This window comes from Fundulus heteroclitus, chromosome 9 (assembly GCF_011125445.2).
Source record: "Fundulus heteroclitus isolate FHET01 chromosome 9, MU-UCD_Fhet_4.1, whole genome shotgun sequence".
Classification (NCBI taxonomy): Eukaryota; Metazoa; Chordata; class Actinopteri; order Cyprinodontiformes; family Fundulidae; genus Fundulus; species Fundulus heteroclitus.
Genome location: NC_046369.1, coordinates 3,870,304 through 3,882,608, shown reverse-complemented (window position 1 = coordinate 3,882,608; position 12,305 = coordinate 3,870,304). Strand labels below are relative to the sequence as shown.

The following is a 12,305-nucleotide window of genomic DNA, read 5'->3' as shown; positions in this document are numbered from 1 at the left end:
TATATGTATACATGGATTTATGAATAATGTGAATAGTCACTGTATAAACAATGTAGTAATGTAAAACATAAAAAAGTGTGGAAATCCTGAGCCGGTGTCTGTCCCAAAAATGCGGTGACACTAAAAATTATTTATTTACTGATATTTATATTCAGAGGTTTTCTGAGTATCACTATGTACCAGGTTTGAAAGAATAAGCAGTCGGGCAGAATCCTGATCTTTGAATAAAATGAATGCCAAAAAAAACGTTCTTCACACACAAACAAAGAAGGCGTGTTGACTTTGTTGCTGCAATCCTTTGGACATGCCGTGGCTAGATGTTACATTTAATCTAATCACACTGCAGATTTTCATTACCCCTAAACCCACGCAGGAATGGACGTGCCCAGGCCGCTGCAGGGATTACACCTGTAACATTTCAATTTGACCCACTAGTTTTAAACAATATTTGCATTTCCCGTGCATGCGCCATACAACCCACACGATCTTACTTTGACATGAATGAAAGAAAAGGACAATAAATGAGGACACGACGCAGCTTTCCGAGCCTATATCTGATGCAGTTGAGAGTCAGATCTGTGCGTAAAACCCAAATCTTTCCTCTGCTCTGCTGAGTGGATTAGGTGTGGATTCGGCGCACACCCTGGAATAGGTCGGGCGTTTATCCACTGCGCACAATATACCTGTTTAACATGACAATACCACCAAGGACACACAAGCTCCTTATAAAGAGCCTCTTTGACAGTGCTTCCGAGGAGAGAGTGTGTTTATCCCACAGGAACCGCCAAACCGGTTGGACCACGTCAAGACACCTGAGTGAAGAAATAGAGAACTAGTTTGACCGAGCAGACAGAGACCGAAAGAAAGAAAGAAAGAAAAAAAAGCAGGCGTAACCAGTGGAGCTCTCTGCGCTCCGGGTACTAAGTTCAGGTGCTGCGCGTTTTATGGTTTAACCTGAACGCGTAAACGGCCTCCGTGTTGTTTGCTTTTTTTGTTTTTGTTTCACTCATTAAACAGACAATTGTTGCTGGCCGGTGTGGGGACGGATCGGTGTCCCAGTTTGGAGGAAGGCAGCGGCAGTCGGACAGCCACACACATCTGTAAACCCACACCCACGCACACACACAGACACGGCAACACAAGCTGCGCGGTCAGGACTGCGCCTGTCACCATGCCTGTGCGACAGAAAGGTAACTCAAATCTTGTTTTTTTTTTAACTACCCTCTCATTGTTTATTATCTTAACGCTGTGGGAGGGTATTCAGGAAGCAATTCGTTGAGCCGGCTGAAGAACTGGCGCAACACGAATCACATTCAAGCGCTCGGAAACGTTTGCGCTGATCTGATCTTTACGCTGGAGCACGAACTTTTCTGATAACCCGCAGTTTTTGGTTAAATTTGCCTCTTACACAAGTGCGTGAAGTAAATTTACTAAATGCTTTGAATAAATCAAGCTAATAAGTTTAGCTTCGTGTAAATGTTATTTACACGATACGTTTTAACTTAACTATCCTGTTGCAAGCGAAATGAGCAAGTGGATTCCACAGGAGTGTGAGAGCGCATTCTTACCATTTTAGTAAACTGGAATATCCAAAAATATGTATTTTCTTTCAGAAATCTGAGTTCCACATATGTATGTATAATCTATGGTGCCCTATAGATTCTTTAAACAGGAAGTTTTATGTTTTAAGAAAGTATTCATGTTATTGTGGAGGGTTCTAAAACTCAGCAAGAAAATTAGAATATTCAAAAAATATATATATTCTAAAATACTGTTAAGCTTATTTCATTGCCTACAGTGTAATATTGAAGACAGCTGACTTGACATTTTTTCCAGCAGACAGTCTGTAATACCCACAGGGAGGGGAATCCCTTGTTAGCTGGCTGTTGCAGAGTGCATGGCATATTGGGTGAAAGGAAAAGGTAGGGTAGGGAAGGAAATTGCGGCAAGCAATCAACATGAGCCTAGCTTTGAGACAATTGTGAAAAAAGCCCCTCTAAGATTTTGGAGGAGGTTCACGTGGCAGGAAAGTATCAAGGACACGGGCTAACGTTGGTGTCATGCATCAGAATGAAAAGCATCACCAGACATAACTAGGGCTGAGGAGAGACAGGATTGGATTGTTGTTCAGTGGTCCGAAATCACCTTTTCAGATAAAAGTATATTTTGCATTTCCTCTGGAAGTCAAAGTCCCAGAGTCTAGAAAGGCACAGAGTCAAAGTTGGTCAAAATGTAAGGGGAAGTTTCCACTGCCTGTGATGATTTGGGGAATGGGGGGGGGGGGGGGGGCACATGGTCTGATTGTGCTGGTTCACTGAGTTTCTTGTTAAATCCAAGGAAAGTTCTGAACATTTGACACTTCCCCCCATGGAGAAGCCGGTTCCATTCTCCAGCATGACTTTGCAACTGCTTCCAAAAGTCCCAATCCTGGTTTAATGATCATGGTATCAGGATCTTAATTAGTCAACAAACTCTACTTACCTAGGGCCGCACAGGGAGTCCATGGAGGAAACAAACAGAGCTCAGAGTAACTATCAAAGCCTCTATGGCACGCGGTATTGATAACTTTTGTTTCCAGTAGCTGTAATCCATAACCAACAAAATTACCCAAATAAATGCTTTAAATTTATTCCTCTGTGTGTAATGCATGAGTTTTATTTTTATTTTTTAATATAAACACTAAAGTAAATGAACATTTCAATGTTATTGTAAATTCCTGCAATGGACCTGCATGTTGCATCAAATTAAACTGACCCAGAAGCCAAAAATAAGGTATTTCTGAAGTTCAAACTTCACACACATATGATTGTTTGTCCTGCTGGATCACCTGAATCTTCCTTTTCTACCCAGACGGTTGTCCTCAGGAAGCAAAAACACATAGAAAAAGCATCATAGGAAGACCCAGAATGGACAAACCATGTGAAAATGCTACTACAGTGAAGGCGATTCATTCTTCACTTGCAGCAGAGATTTCAAGAAGTATTCCTCAAACTTTATCAGACCAGTTGTACAGTAGCTTACATCACTGGGGTGCGCTGATAAGTCTAACTTGTAATACAATCTATGTTTGAATCACTGAACATTTCACCAATGAAGCCAACTCTCAAAATAAATCAATAAAAAACTTTTTATACATGTTTTAAATGAGAGGAGACATATAGTGATTTTATCGACGGGGGATAAACATGTTATTGAAACCAGGTGCTTTAATAATTTACCTTTGGGTGAACACCACCCACATTCCTAAATCATACCAATCCCGAAGGACTTATAATGCAAAGTGCATAACCTCCTTACTTTACATTGGAATGCTTGGGGATGTTTTCTCTTTTATTTTTTCTGATGTTGAAGTTGTTTTTCATCTATTATTAAAAGATGCTCAGCGGGCCCTGGAGCTGCTCCAGCAGTACCGGGTCAAACTGAACCAGAGACGGCAGACCCAGAGTGAGAGCAAGCAGGTTTCTGCCGAGGAGGACCATCAGCTGCAGCAGTCATTGGACAGAGTCATCAATGTCTTCCAAAGTCAACTCTTCAGTGCTCTTCTCGGTAAGAACATTTGCCGTACCAAGTTTAAACTCCCTTTTTTTCCTCGATTTTACACACAAGAACTCAATGTTTTGGAATCAACGTAAAGACAAAGTTGACAATATTTTAGATCTAAATGTGTAAATAAGATATTTAGTCACTAAAATATGCTGACTAATAAATTAATTGTTGCATAAATAAATGGGATGTATGTGTTGCTTTACCAGTAGACCAAATGCATTATATAAATTGATTGCAGAAGTTCAGTATTGTTTGAAAAACACTCACTGGCCACTTTATTAGGTACACCTGTCCAACTGCTTGTTAATGCAAATTTCTAATCAGCCAATCACATGACAGCAACTTAATGCATTTAGGCATGTAGAGGTGGTAAAGACGATCTGCTGCAGTTCAAACCGAGCATCAGAACGGGGAAGAAAGGTGATTTATGTGACTTTGAACAATTTATGCTGCAACATTCGGATGATAGGGCCCGAATTTGGCAACAGAAAATGGTTTTCTTGGCACACTTTGGGCCGCTTAGTACCAACTGAGCATCGTGTCAACGCCACAGCCTACCTAAGTATTGTTTTATGACCACAGTGTGCCCATCTTCTGATGGCTACTTCCAGCAGGATATCAGCAAATTATCTCAGACTGGTTCCTAGAACTTCACCATGAGTTCACTGTACTCACATGGCCTCCACAGTCACCAGATGTCAATCTAATAGAGTACCTTTGGGATGTGTGGAACGGGAGAGTTGCATCTTGGATGCACAGCTGACAAATCTGCAGCATCTGCGTGATGCTGTCATGTCAATATGGACCAAACTCTCTGAGGAATGTTTCCAGTACCTTGTTGAATCTACACCACAAAGGATTGAGGCAGTTCTGAAGACAAAAAGGGGTCCAACCTGGTACTAGCAAGGTGTACCTAATAAAGTGGCCGGTGAGTGTATGTTGGGCTTAGTAACTAAATGACTATAAAAAAGATATCAGAAAACACAGATGTCAAGGGAATTTTTCTTTTTACATAAAACAAGGAATTTTCTGTGGCGAGCGGTTACACGTTGACTATCGTAACAGATACATCCTGAATTAAATAGAGAATTTACCAGGCAAAAATAATCTTGTTTTTTAGCTGTTTGTGGAGAGAAACTTGTAAAAAGAAGAATGTTTGGATTTGTATTTAAGGAAATTATGAAAAACCAGTCTGCCCTAGTCAGAGGACCGGACCCGCCTACCGAAGGCATCTGACTTGACATCATCCAGAATACCAAATTTGTGCATGTGAATGTTATTCAGCATGTCTGCGTGGTCTGTTTACAGGCACGATCTGTTGAGGCAGAGTTCCTGCTGGCCTTTCTCTAATTTTTCTCTGGAGTGTTAAAGGTGTAGAGTGCCGATAACTGTTTTGTTTTCACATGTATTTGAATAGACTGTGATGGACCGGCAGACTGCCATGGGTGCCTCTTGCCCTGTGTCCGCTGAGAGTAGGAACTTCTTAAGGCTCTTTGTAGGGGAGTTTTTTTAAAAACATGTATTTATTGTGACCTGAACAGAAGAGTCACATCTAGGAGCAGGGATATGGAATCAGTCCTTATTTGTGTTTTAGGGTTTATGTGTAGAGATGTATTCATACTGGTTCAGACACTAGTTTTGATGCTGCCCCCTTTTTTAGGGTACTAAAAAGGAGCCATTTTTTTATGGCTTGTACATCAATTTGTACCAACCTTGGGAGACTTTTGCCTCACTTTGATAACCATTAAAGTAATTTTCTGAAAACTACTCAAATTCTACTGCACGGAAATTTACTGACTCCATTAAATAACCACCTACGAGGAGATCGGACTTATTCTGGTTCTGTCGGGGATCACAATCAGTCATACTTACTGAGGGTTAAGTGGCCCAGGCAGGTATCGTAAAAACGACTAATGGAAATTGGGTATAATGTAACACCATCGGAAATGAACGTACGCTGAATTAACCACTCTAAAGATTTTATTATTTTAGGACTATCTTTGTAAATAATAGATGATAATGTACAAAATAAATTGTTTAATGGAATTAAATGGATATAGGTTTAAAACTGGCGAGTAATCATTTTGAATATGGGGACTGACATGGAGCCGTTTTAGAGGCTTCCAACCTGTAGCACACAAACTTTCCCAGCTTTAGATACACAGTGATAAGACAAACAGTCTTAACAGCCCTATTAAATGCATGCATCCATCATCAGTACCCACATGTCCATAAAGAGTCACTGGGGCTGGTTCCATTCTCGAGCAGTGACTTGGTGAAAGGTTTGGTGCATGTACCAGACCATCTCAGGGCAGCAAAGAGACGCGCAGGAATAAACCCATTAACACATTAAGAGAACATGCAAAATTCACGCAGGAAGACGCCAGGATGGGATTCGAACCCAATACACTCTTGCTGCAAAGTAACAATGCTGCAAGTTCTTGTGGAAATAAATTGCCATCAATTTAAAATTTGAATCCCAGAGCTTATGTTTCAAGAACTCCTACTTCAATTTTTCACAAACCACAAATGTATCTCTTTGTTCTTCTAAAACAATCTCCTAAACGTTGTGGCAACACTATTGCCTTCCCCTTAGATATCTCTTACTTGGCTGTGAGAGCTGGCAGACCTTTGCCGTGGGAGTTTGTTTCTTTGATATGAGCGATATCTGATTTATTGCTTAATTGCCTCTCTTCTGTGTGCATGAAGGAGGGAAGTAAAACCTACAACTGTAACACCTTCCTTTATGTACATAAAGTGTTAGTCTTTTTAATCAGACAGATGGCGGCGGTATTAATGTTTCCTTTTGATAGTATGAAAACTATTTCAGGATTGAATGAAAACTATTTCAAGAGCCGCTCAGCTTTGTTGCAGTATCCATCTGTTGACACTAGAGGGCCTTGGTGCACAAGATATGGCTGTCTAGCTAGCAGCATTTTTAGAAAACATGGAGATATTTGGAGACCAGGTTTGTTTTATGTGAATCATAATGTGTCATACTATATTTGAAGAAGCTCCTTAGATTTTTAACTCATTTTCCTAACTGTTTGTTTTCTTTGTTACTCCTGGGGCTGCACTGTGGTGCATTTGTTGGCACTGTTGCCTTCCAGCAAAAAGGTCCTTGGTTTCTACTTGTACTTTGCATGTTCTCTATGTGCATGTGTATACGGCATATTTCTTCCACAAAAACATGCATGCTAGTTTAACTCCAAACTACCTTTACGTCCGAGTGCACTTTGAATCAGCCTGTTACTGAAAAGTGCCATATAAATAAACTTAGCTTGCCTTGAGTGTGCACATACCTCATCCTCTGTTTTGTGAATCCTAATGTCGGCCTGGTCAGGGATTGGCAACATGTCCAGACTGTGTGAGATAGGCGGTAGCTCTCTAGGATCAAGCAGAAATAAAGTAATTGGACGATTCTTTTAACCTATTACCACCCAAAATAACTCAACCTCTGTTTGTGCATTATAGAAAATCTTTGCTTTTAGTGTCCATACAAATATATAGAACTGTTTTTATTGGAAGGCTTTTATGATCATGAATGTAACATCCACATACTGGCTTTCATACTTTGACATTAAGATTATTGTGACTCCATTCCTTATTATAGTTTATTATGGAATTCTCATGTCAAAGCTGTGTTAGCAATTATCTTAATTGGGTAGTGTGGCTATTCCTGGACCCTCGCTGCCCTTTAGTGAGCATATGTAAACTGTCCGAGGCAGGAGGAGCAAGAGCAGAGATCCCCCTCAGGTTGTGCAGGAATGGAACAGAACAGAGAACTACCAATGCAAATTGCCATGACCATGACTAAATCTGACGAAGCACAGCATGACTGCAAAGAGGCTTGTTGAAGGAGCAGTGACGTTAAGGAAGCTAAAGCAGCTTCACCGTAAGGTTCTGTATGATGTTTTCTAATTGAAAGTTGAGTGATCAGCAGATATGATCTGCCTTTAAGATTTGTTCATGTCCCAAGAGTAGCCATCCTGAAATAATACAATAGCATTAATTAATACTTGTGGACAGTAGATCATCTCCTCATGGACCGCTGCACTCTTTCTTAAGTCATGGATCACATCTCTAATATCTCCTCAGATATCCAGGAGTACTACGAGTTGACCGTCCTGCATGACAGCCACTGTTCTGTCAACACTCCAGAGAATCCCCCCGCTTCTGGAGAACCATCCCGGCCCTGCAAGACCAAGTCAGTCAAACCCCCCTCCCCACCTAAACCAACTGGAGCAACTTCAAAACCATTATCCTCTCCTACAAGACAGCCCAGCATCCCACAATCCCACCCTGCCAAAGCCAAGTATCGGGCCCCCCCTCCGCCCACCCAAGCTGGAAGCATCAAACCCGTCGAGGGTGTTATTTCCAAACCCTCTTCACCCTCTGCCGCCACATCTTCCAGTGTTACTGTCAGCAGCATAGAAAATGTCAGCGCATCCACTAAAACATCCCAGAATGGACCCAGCCCAGATGTCACGGCCACAAAGTCAGAGAGCACGACTAACGCACAGAACCCTCCTGTCTCTAAAGACCCGAACCTGGTGACGGTTTCTGCCCTTGTCTCTAGCACTATCCAAGGTATTGTGTCACCGACCACTCCAGGCAAAACTACCCCTGCAAGCATCGCTCCAACCGCCAGTCCAGGTCCAGGTACAGTCTCAGGAGCCGACGTTTCTACCACGGTTTCTAGCAGCAAAGATCCAGGAGCAAGTAAAGTCAGTCCAAGTAAAAGTCCAACGAGCCCTAACCACGGGAAATCAACATTCGAGAGCAAAAGCCCCACCAGTCCTTCGTCAAAGCTAAGCAAAGGATCTCCTCTTAGGTACGTTCACACACTCATTTTCTTCCCTTTGTGCTTTAGTAACAACGCATTTGTTTGAGGTTTTTGCCATTGAGCAAAAAGCCAGCCATACTGAACATTTAACCAAAAGAAACAGCAGTCCAAGAGTTTTTATTTTCATTAATTTCGCTTTATTTTGGTAAATTAACATTACAAAAAGAAGCAAAGCAAAAACAAAAGTAATACTTTACTTAACAAATTCATAATTTACCAAAAAAAGCAAATGGCTGAAGCCAAGGCTTGTACTTGCGCACCCTATTCATGGGCTCAGCAGCCTACAGTAAAAACCCGCCTCCACTGCCTCAGCAGCACCGGCTTTGGGCATTGATCAGATTAGTCTGGGGGCGGGAATATGCTCTAACATGTGGGTGAGTTAGACTTTAGTTCCACTTACAATTATCTTTTCCAAAACTGTTCAGTTAGATATGAGCCTGTTCTCACTTACTATTATGGGTCTGAAGAATTGGGTTTCCTTAAAAGAGGTGTGATCACTGCAGCTTTTAGGGCCAGTTGAGTATTTGCTGACTGTAAGATTTCAGGTGCAACACAGCTGAGGACATGTTTTTAAAAGCTGTTGGAACCATGTCTAAGCAGGAGGTTGTGGATATAATGCCACTCACAGTTCTTTTCAGAGATGCATAACTTGATTGGTTAACATGATCTGAAATGAATACAATAAATAAATAAAAACACATGCATCTTTTAAGTTAAGCTTTTCTAACAATATATTTGCACAAAGAAATAACTTCCTTATTTTTATTTCCAGTTCAATCAGCCCTGCGCTTTCTGATGGACCAGGCTGCTCCAGGATTAACACAACCCCATTCACCCCCAACAAGGTAGGACATCACTTTGTTCTGTGTTTATGCTAAAGAAAACCCGGAGAAAATTGTTCCCCTGGGAAGGTCGGGCATAACTTGGGAAGCGAGAAAGGTGTTGCTATATATAGCGGTTACAAGGTTTAACTATGATTTACTTCTAAATGCCAAACGGAAAGCTGGCTTACATTACATTATGTAACATGGCATGTGGAATAAGTTCAGTTTCATATCATATTGAATGGAATACAAAAATGGCATTTGGGGATTAATAGTATTTTTGAGCTGGTCTTGCATAAAATTGGACTGAATGCTTCTCTTTATTTTATTTGATGTACTTAACCTTAGGTCTGCACTGTGTTCATTCAGTTTTGAGTTGCCCTAGTTTCAGGAGATTTGGCTGTTCAATGTTTGCTTATTATTTATGTCGTTCTTGTTTATGTTGTACGTTTTAAGAACATCTGTAAAACAGTATCTATTATCTGCTCGTGATGGCCTTAGTTGGTGGTACCTTTTCCTTATGTTTGAATCCAGATGATAATGGAAAGTTGAGAGGAAGGAAAACATTTGTTAGCAATAGTTGGATAAACGGGGATAACAGGAGCCTTGGACAGCTTCAGAAGTGAACCCCAGTGGTTTTTAAGCCACCACTCGGACATTTCCAAGACACGGGCTAAAGCTGTTGCATTCCTTGTGTTAAAGCCTTCCTGAATAAATTACGTCATAAACATCCTAAGGGCAAGGAGAAAAACACTTGGATTTATGATAACTTATCCATAATCAAGGTCCCTGATTTTGAAGGACAGATGTCCAAGTTGCTTGACATCTAGCGTAAAGTCTCCAATGTCTTCTGATTTGTGGAGCTATGCTATCCACTGATTTTGGTTACTGTGTTCTATAGAGTCAGTGCAGCCTTCATGCTTCCCTCTGCTAACAATGTATATGGAGATGCTGATCTCATTTCCCAGAAAGACTCCCACTGCCTGTTTCATGAGCACAGTATCACTGTGCACAACTGGCCCGCAAACTAGCTTGTAGCTTAACGTTATCCAATGTCGTCAGAGAATTTTACAAGATGAGACAACAGACCCAACAATCGCTGACGAGCTGTAGGCCACAAGCACCAAGTCCCGCTAAAAGGACTTGGATAATAGAAATCGGCAAGGAACGCAACGCTGGACAGGCACACACAGAAATGCTACCAATAATCTGGCATGGTGTCTGTGGCTGAAAGGAGCTCAAAAATAGTAAAACACAGGTGAGCGGCAGCGCAGGTATAAACAGGCACAGGTGGGCAAATAATCTGATTACTGAAACAAGCAAACAGGCTGAAACGTTGCAGGCCAGTAAAAATCCCATGGCTGCGTGAAGCTTTCTGCTTCTTAAGGAGCCTCAGATTCACTCTTATCCACAAAGCTGAAAGTAGAGCATCTTTGCTATACTGCTGTCACTGTACACTCTATCTAAACCCCACTCCTACCAGAGACCTGACCTGATAAAGCAGCGGAGAGTGGTGTGTGTGTGTGTGTGTGTGTGTGTGTGTGTGTGTGTGTGTGCGTGTGTGTGCGTGCGGCATATGAATTCTTGTGTGCGCTCATCTCTGTGTACACATGTCTGTTTGTGAGTGTTTGCCTGTTCATCCATGTGTGTGCACCAGTCTCTAGATGCTGCCTGTTTTTTTGTGTGTTTTTTTTTTGTTTTTTTTATCCGCTGAGTTTGGTTGGCGTGCATACGCGGATGTATATTTATATTCACAGATAAATCTATTTCTGAGCCATGCACTCTGCGAGGTCAAAATGTGGAAACCAGCTGCCATAAAATGAAGACAGCAGCTGGGAAAGAAGAGAGCGGGTGGAGTCGCGCCGTTGCGGGCTCCGTGTTTCCGAGGCGGCCTGTATTCTAGCGCGCCGGTCCACGCTGACTTGCTCTGATGAAAGGACAGGTGGAGATGGCACGGGAAACAGAGTTGGGAGAAACTGAGGGATGAAAGAATAGGGGGGAACAAAGGCAAAGAGACGGCAAAGGGACGCTACAAGGGTCAACACATGAATGAGTGTCAGAATGAGGAAGTTGGTCCTGGAAAATGATTTGTTAAGAGTTTGCCAAGCAGACATGTGAGGATGGACTGCATCTGTATCCTCACTACTAAGGTGAGACACATAAACTTTTAAACCAGGTGATGACTTGCAATTGATGCATCAAGTATTACAAGACTACCTATGTAATGCAAAGCTCTATTTTAAAACCTATAGGTTGTATTTTAATGTTATGTGTTTCTTTTATTTTCTGTTCATGTAAACAGGATACACAATATAACCGATGATTAAAATTAGCCAAATCTAATGGGGAATAGACTGTTTGTGGTAAAGATGCTTTGCTTTAATCTCGTTGGGCTCTCGTCGAAACAAAATACCTTGAAGGAAGAGGCTTTGTTTTAGTCAGGCGTCTCTCATAGATATTTGGAGTTGTTGTTCAGCTGTCAGTTTGACAACACGCGACTCCCTGAGAGGCAAGAAACTGGGTTGGTAGGAACAAACAAAAGACTGGCTGATCTGATGTGAATGTGGGCAATATATGCGCTCGCTGACTGAATGATGGACTGATCTCTCGGAAGGATATAAAAATAGGCTGGAGCAATTAAGGTAATATATTATGCATAAGTGCGGAGCCTCAGAAACGTATGGCCCAGTTATACACAGTTAAACCAGAATAAGAGAAAGAGAGAGAGAGAGAGAGAGAGAGAGAGAGAGAGAGAGAGAGAGAGAGAGAGAGAGAGAGAGAGAGAGAGAGAGAGAGAGAGAGAGAGAGAGAGAGAGAGAGTCAAAGAGTCAAATCAGTATGTCTCTCCACCAGCCTGTGTTCAGTCTCTTTGGTAATCAGTATTTGATTAATAAGGAGATGAAGACCCAGTGTTGTGCTGTTTTAGACGTTAACAACATTCAAGGAAAGAATCACAAGGAAACAAGCTATATTACTTATATATATATATAAATTATACTTGTATCTGCAAATAATCCGTCCTGTTTTTTTAGGGATTAGCAATTAAACAGAACTCAAAACTAAGCGGAACTAAAAAAAAAAAAAGTGAT

General features: G+C 41.5%; 1 protein-coding gene across 5 annotated transcripts in view; it reads left to right on the top strand.

Moving 5' to 3' along the window:
• Positions 1 to 881: 881 nt before the first annotated feature.
• LOC105936938 (discs large homolog 1-like protein) overlaps positions 882 to 12,305 on the top strand; it is a 136,944-nt gene continuing 125,520 nt past the window's right edge. Inside the window, exons 1-4 of one of the 5 annotated variants that reach the window (XM_036140854.1) lie at positions 882 to 1,190; positions 3,376 to 3,546; positions 7,645 to 8,380; positions 9,165 to 9,237. In XM_036140854.1, coding sequence (XP_035996747.1) covers positions 1,172 to 1,190; positions 3,376 to 3,546; positions 7,645 to 8,380; positions 9,165 to 9,237 — 999 coding nt within the window. In that variant the 5' untranslated portion in view covers positions 882 to 1,171. Of the gene's footprint in view, positions 1,191 to 3,375; positions 3,547 to 7,644; positions 8,381 to 9,164; positions 9,238 to 11,195; positions 11,367 to 12,305 lie in introns of those variants that run through there. The other 4 variants (XM_036140856.1, XM_036140855.1, XM_036140857.1 and 1 more) reach the window with 4 other exon arrangements.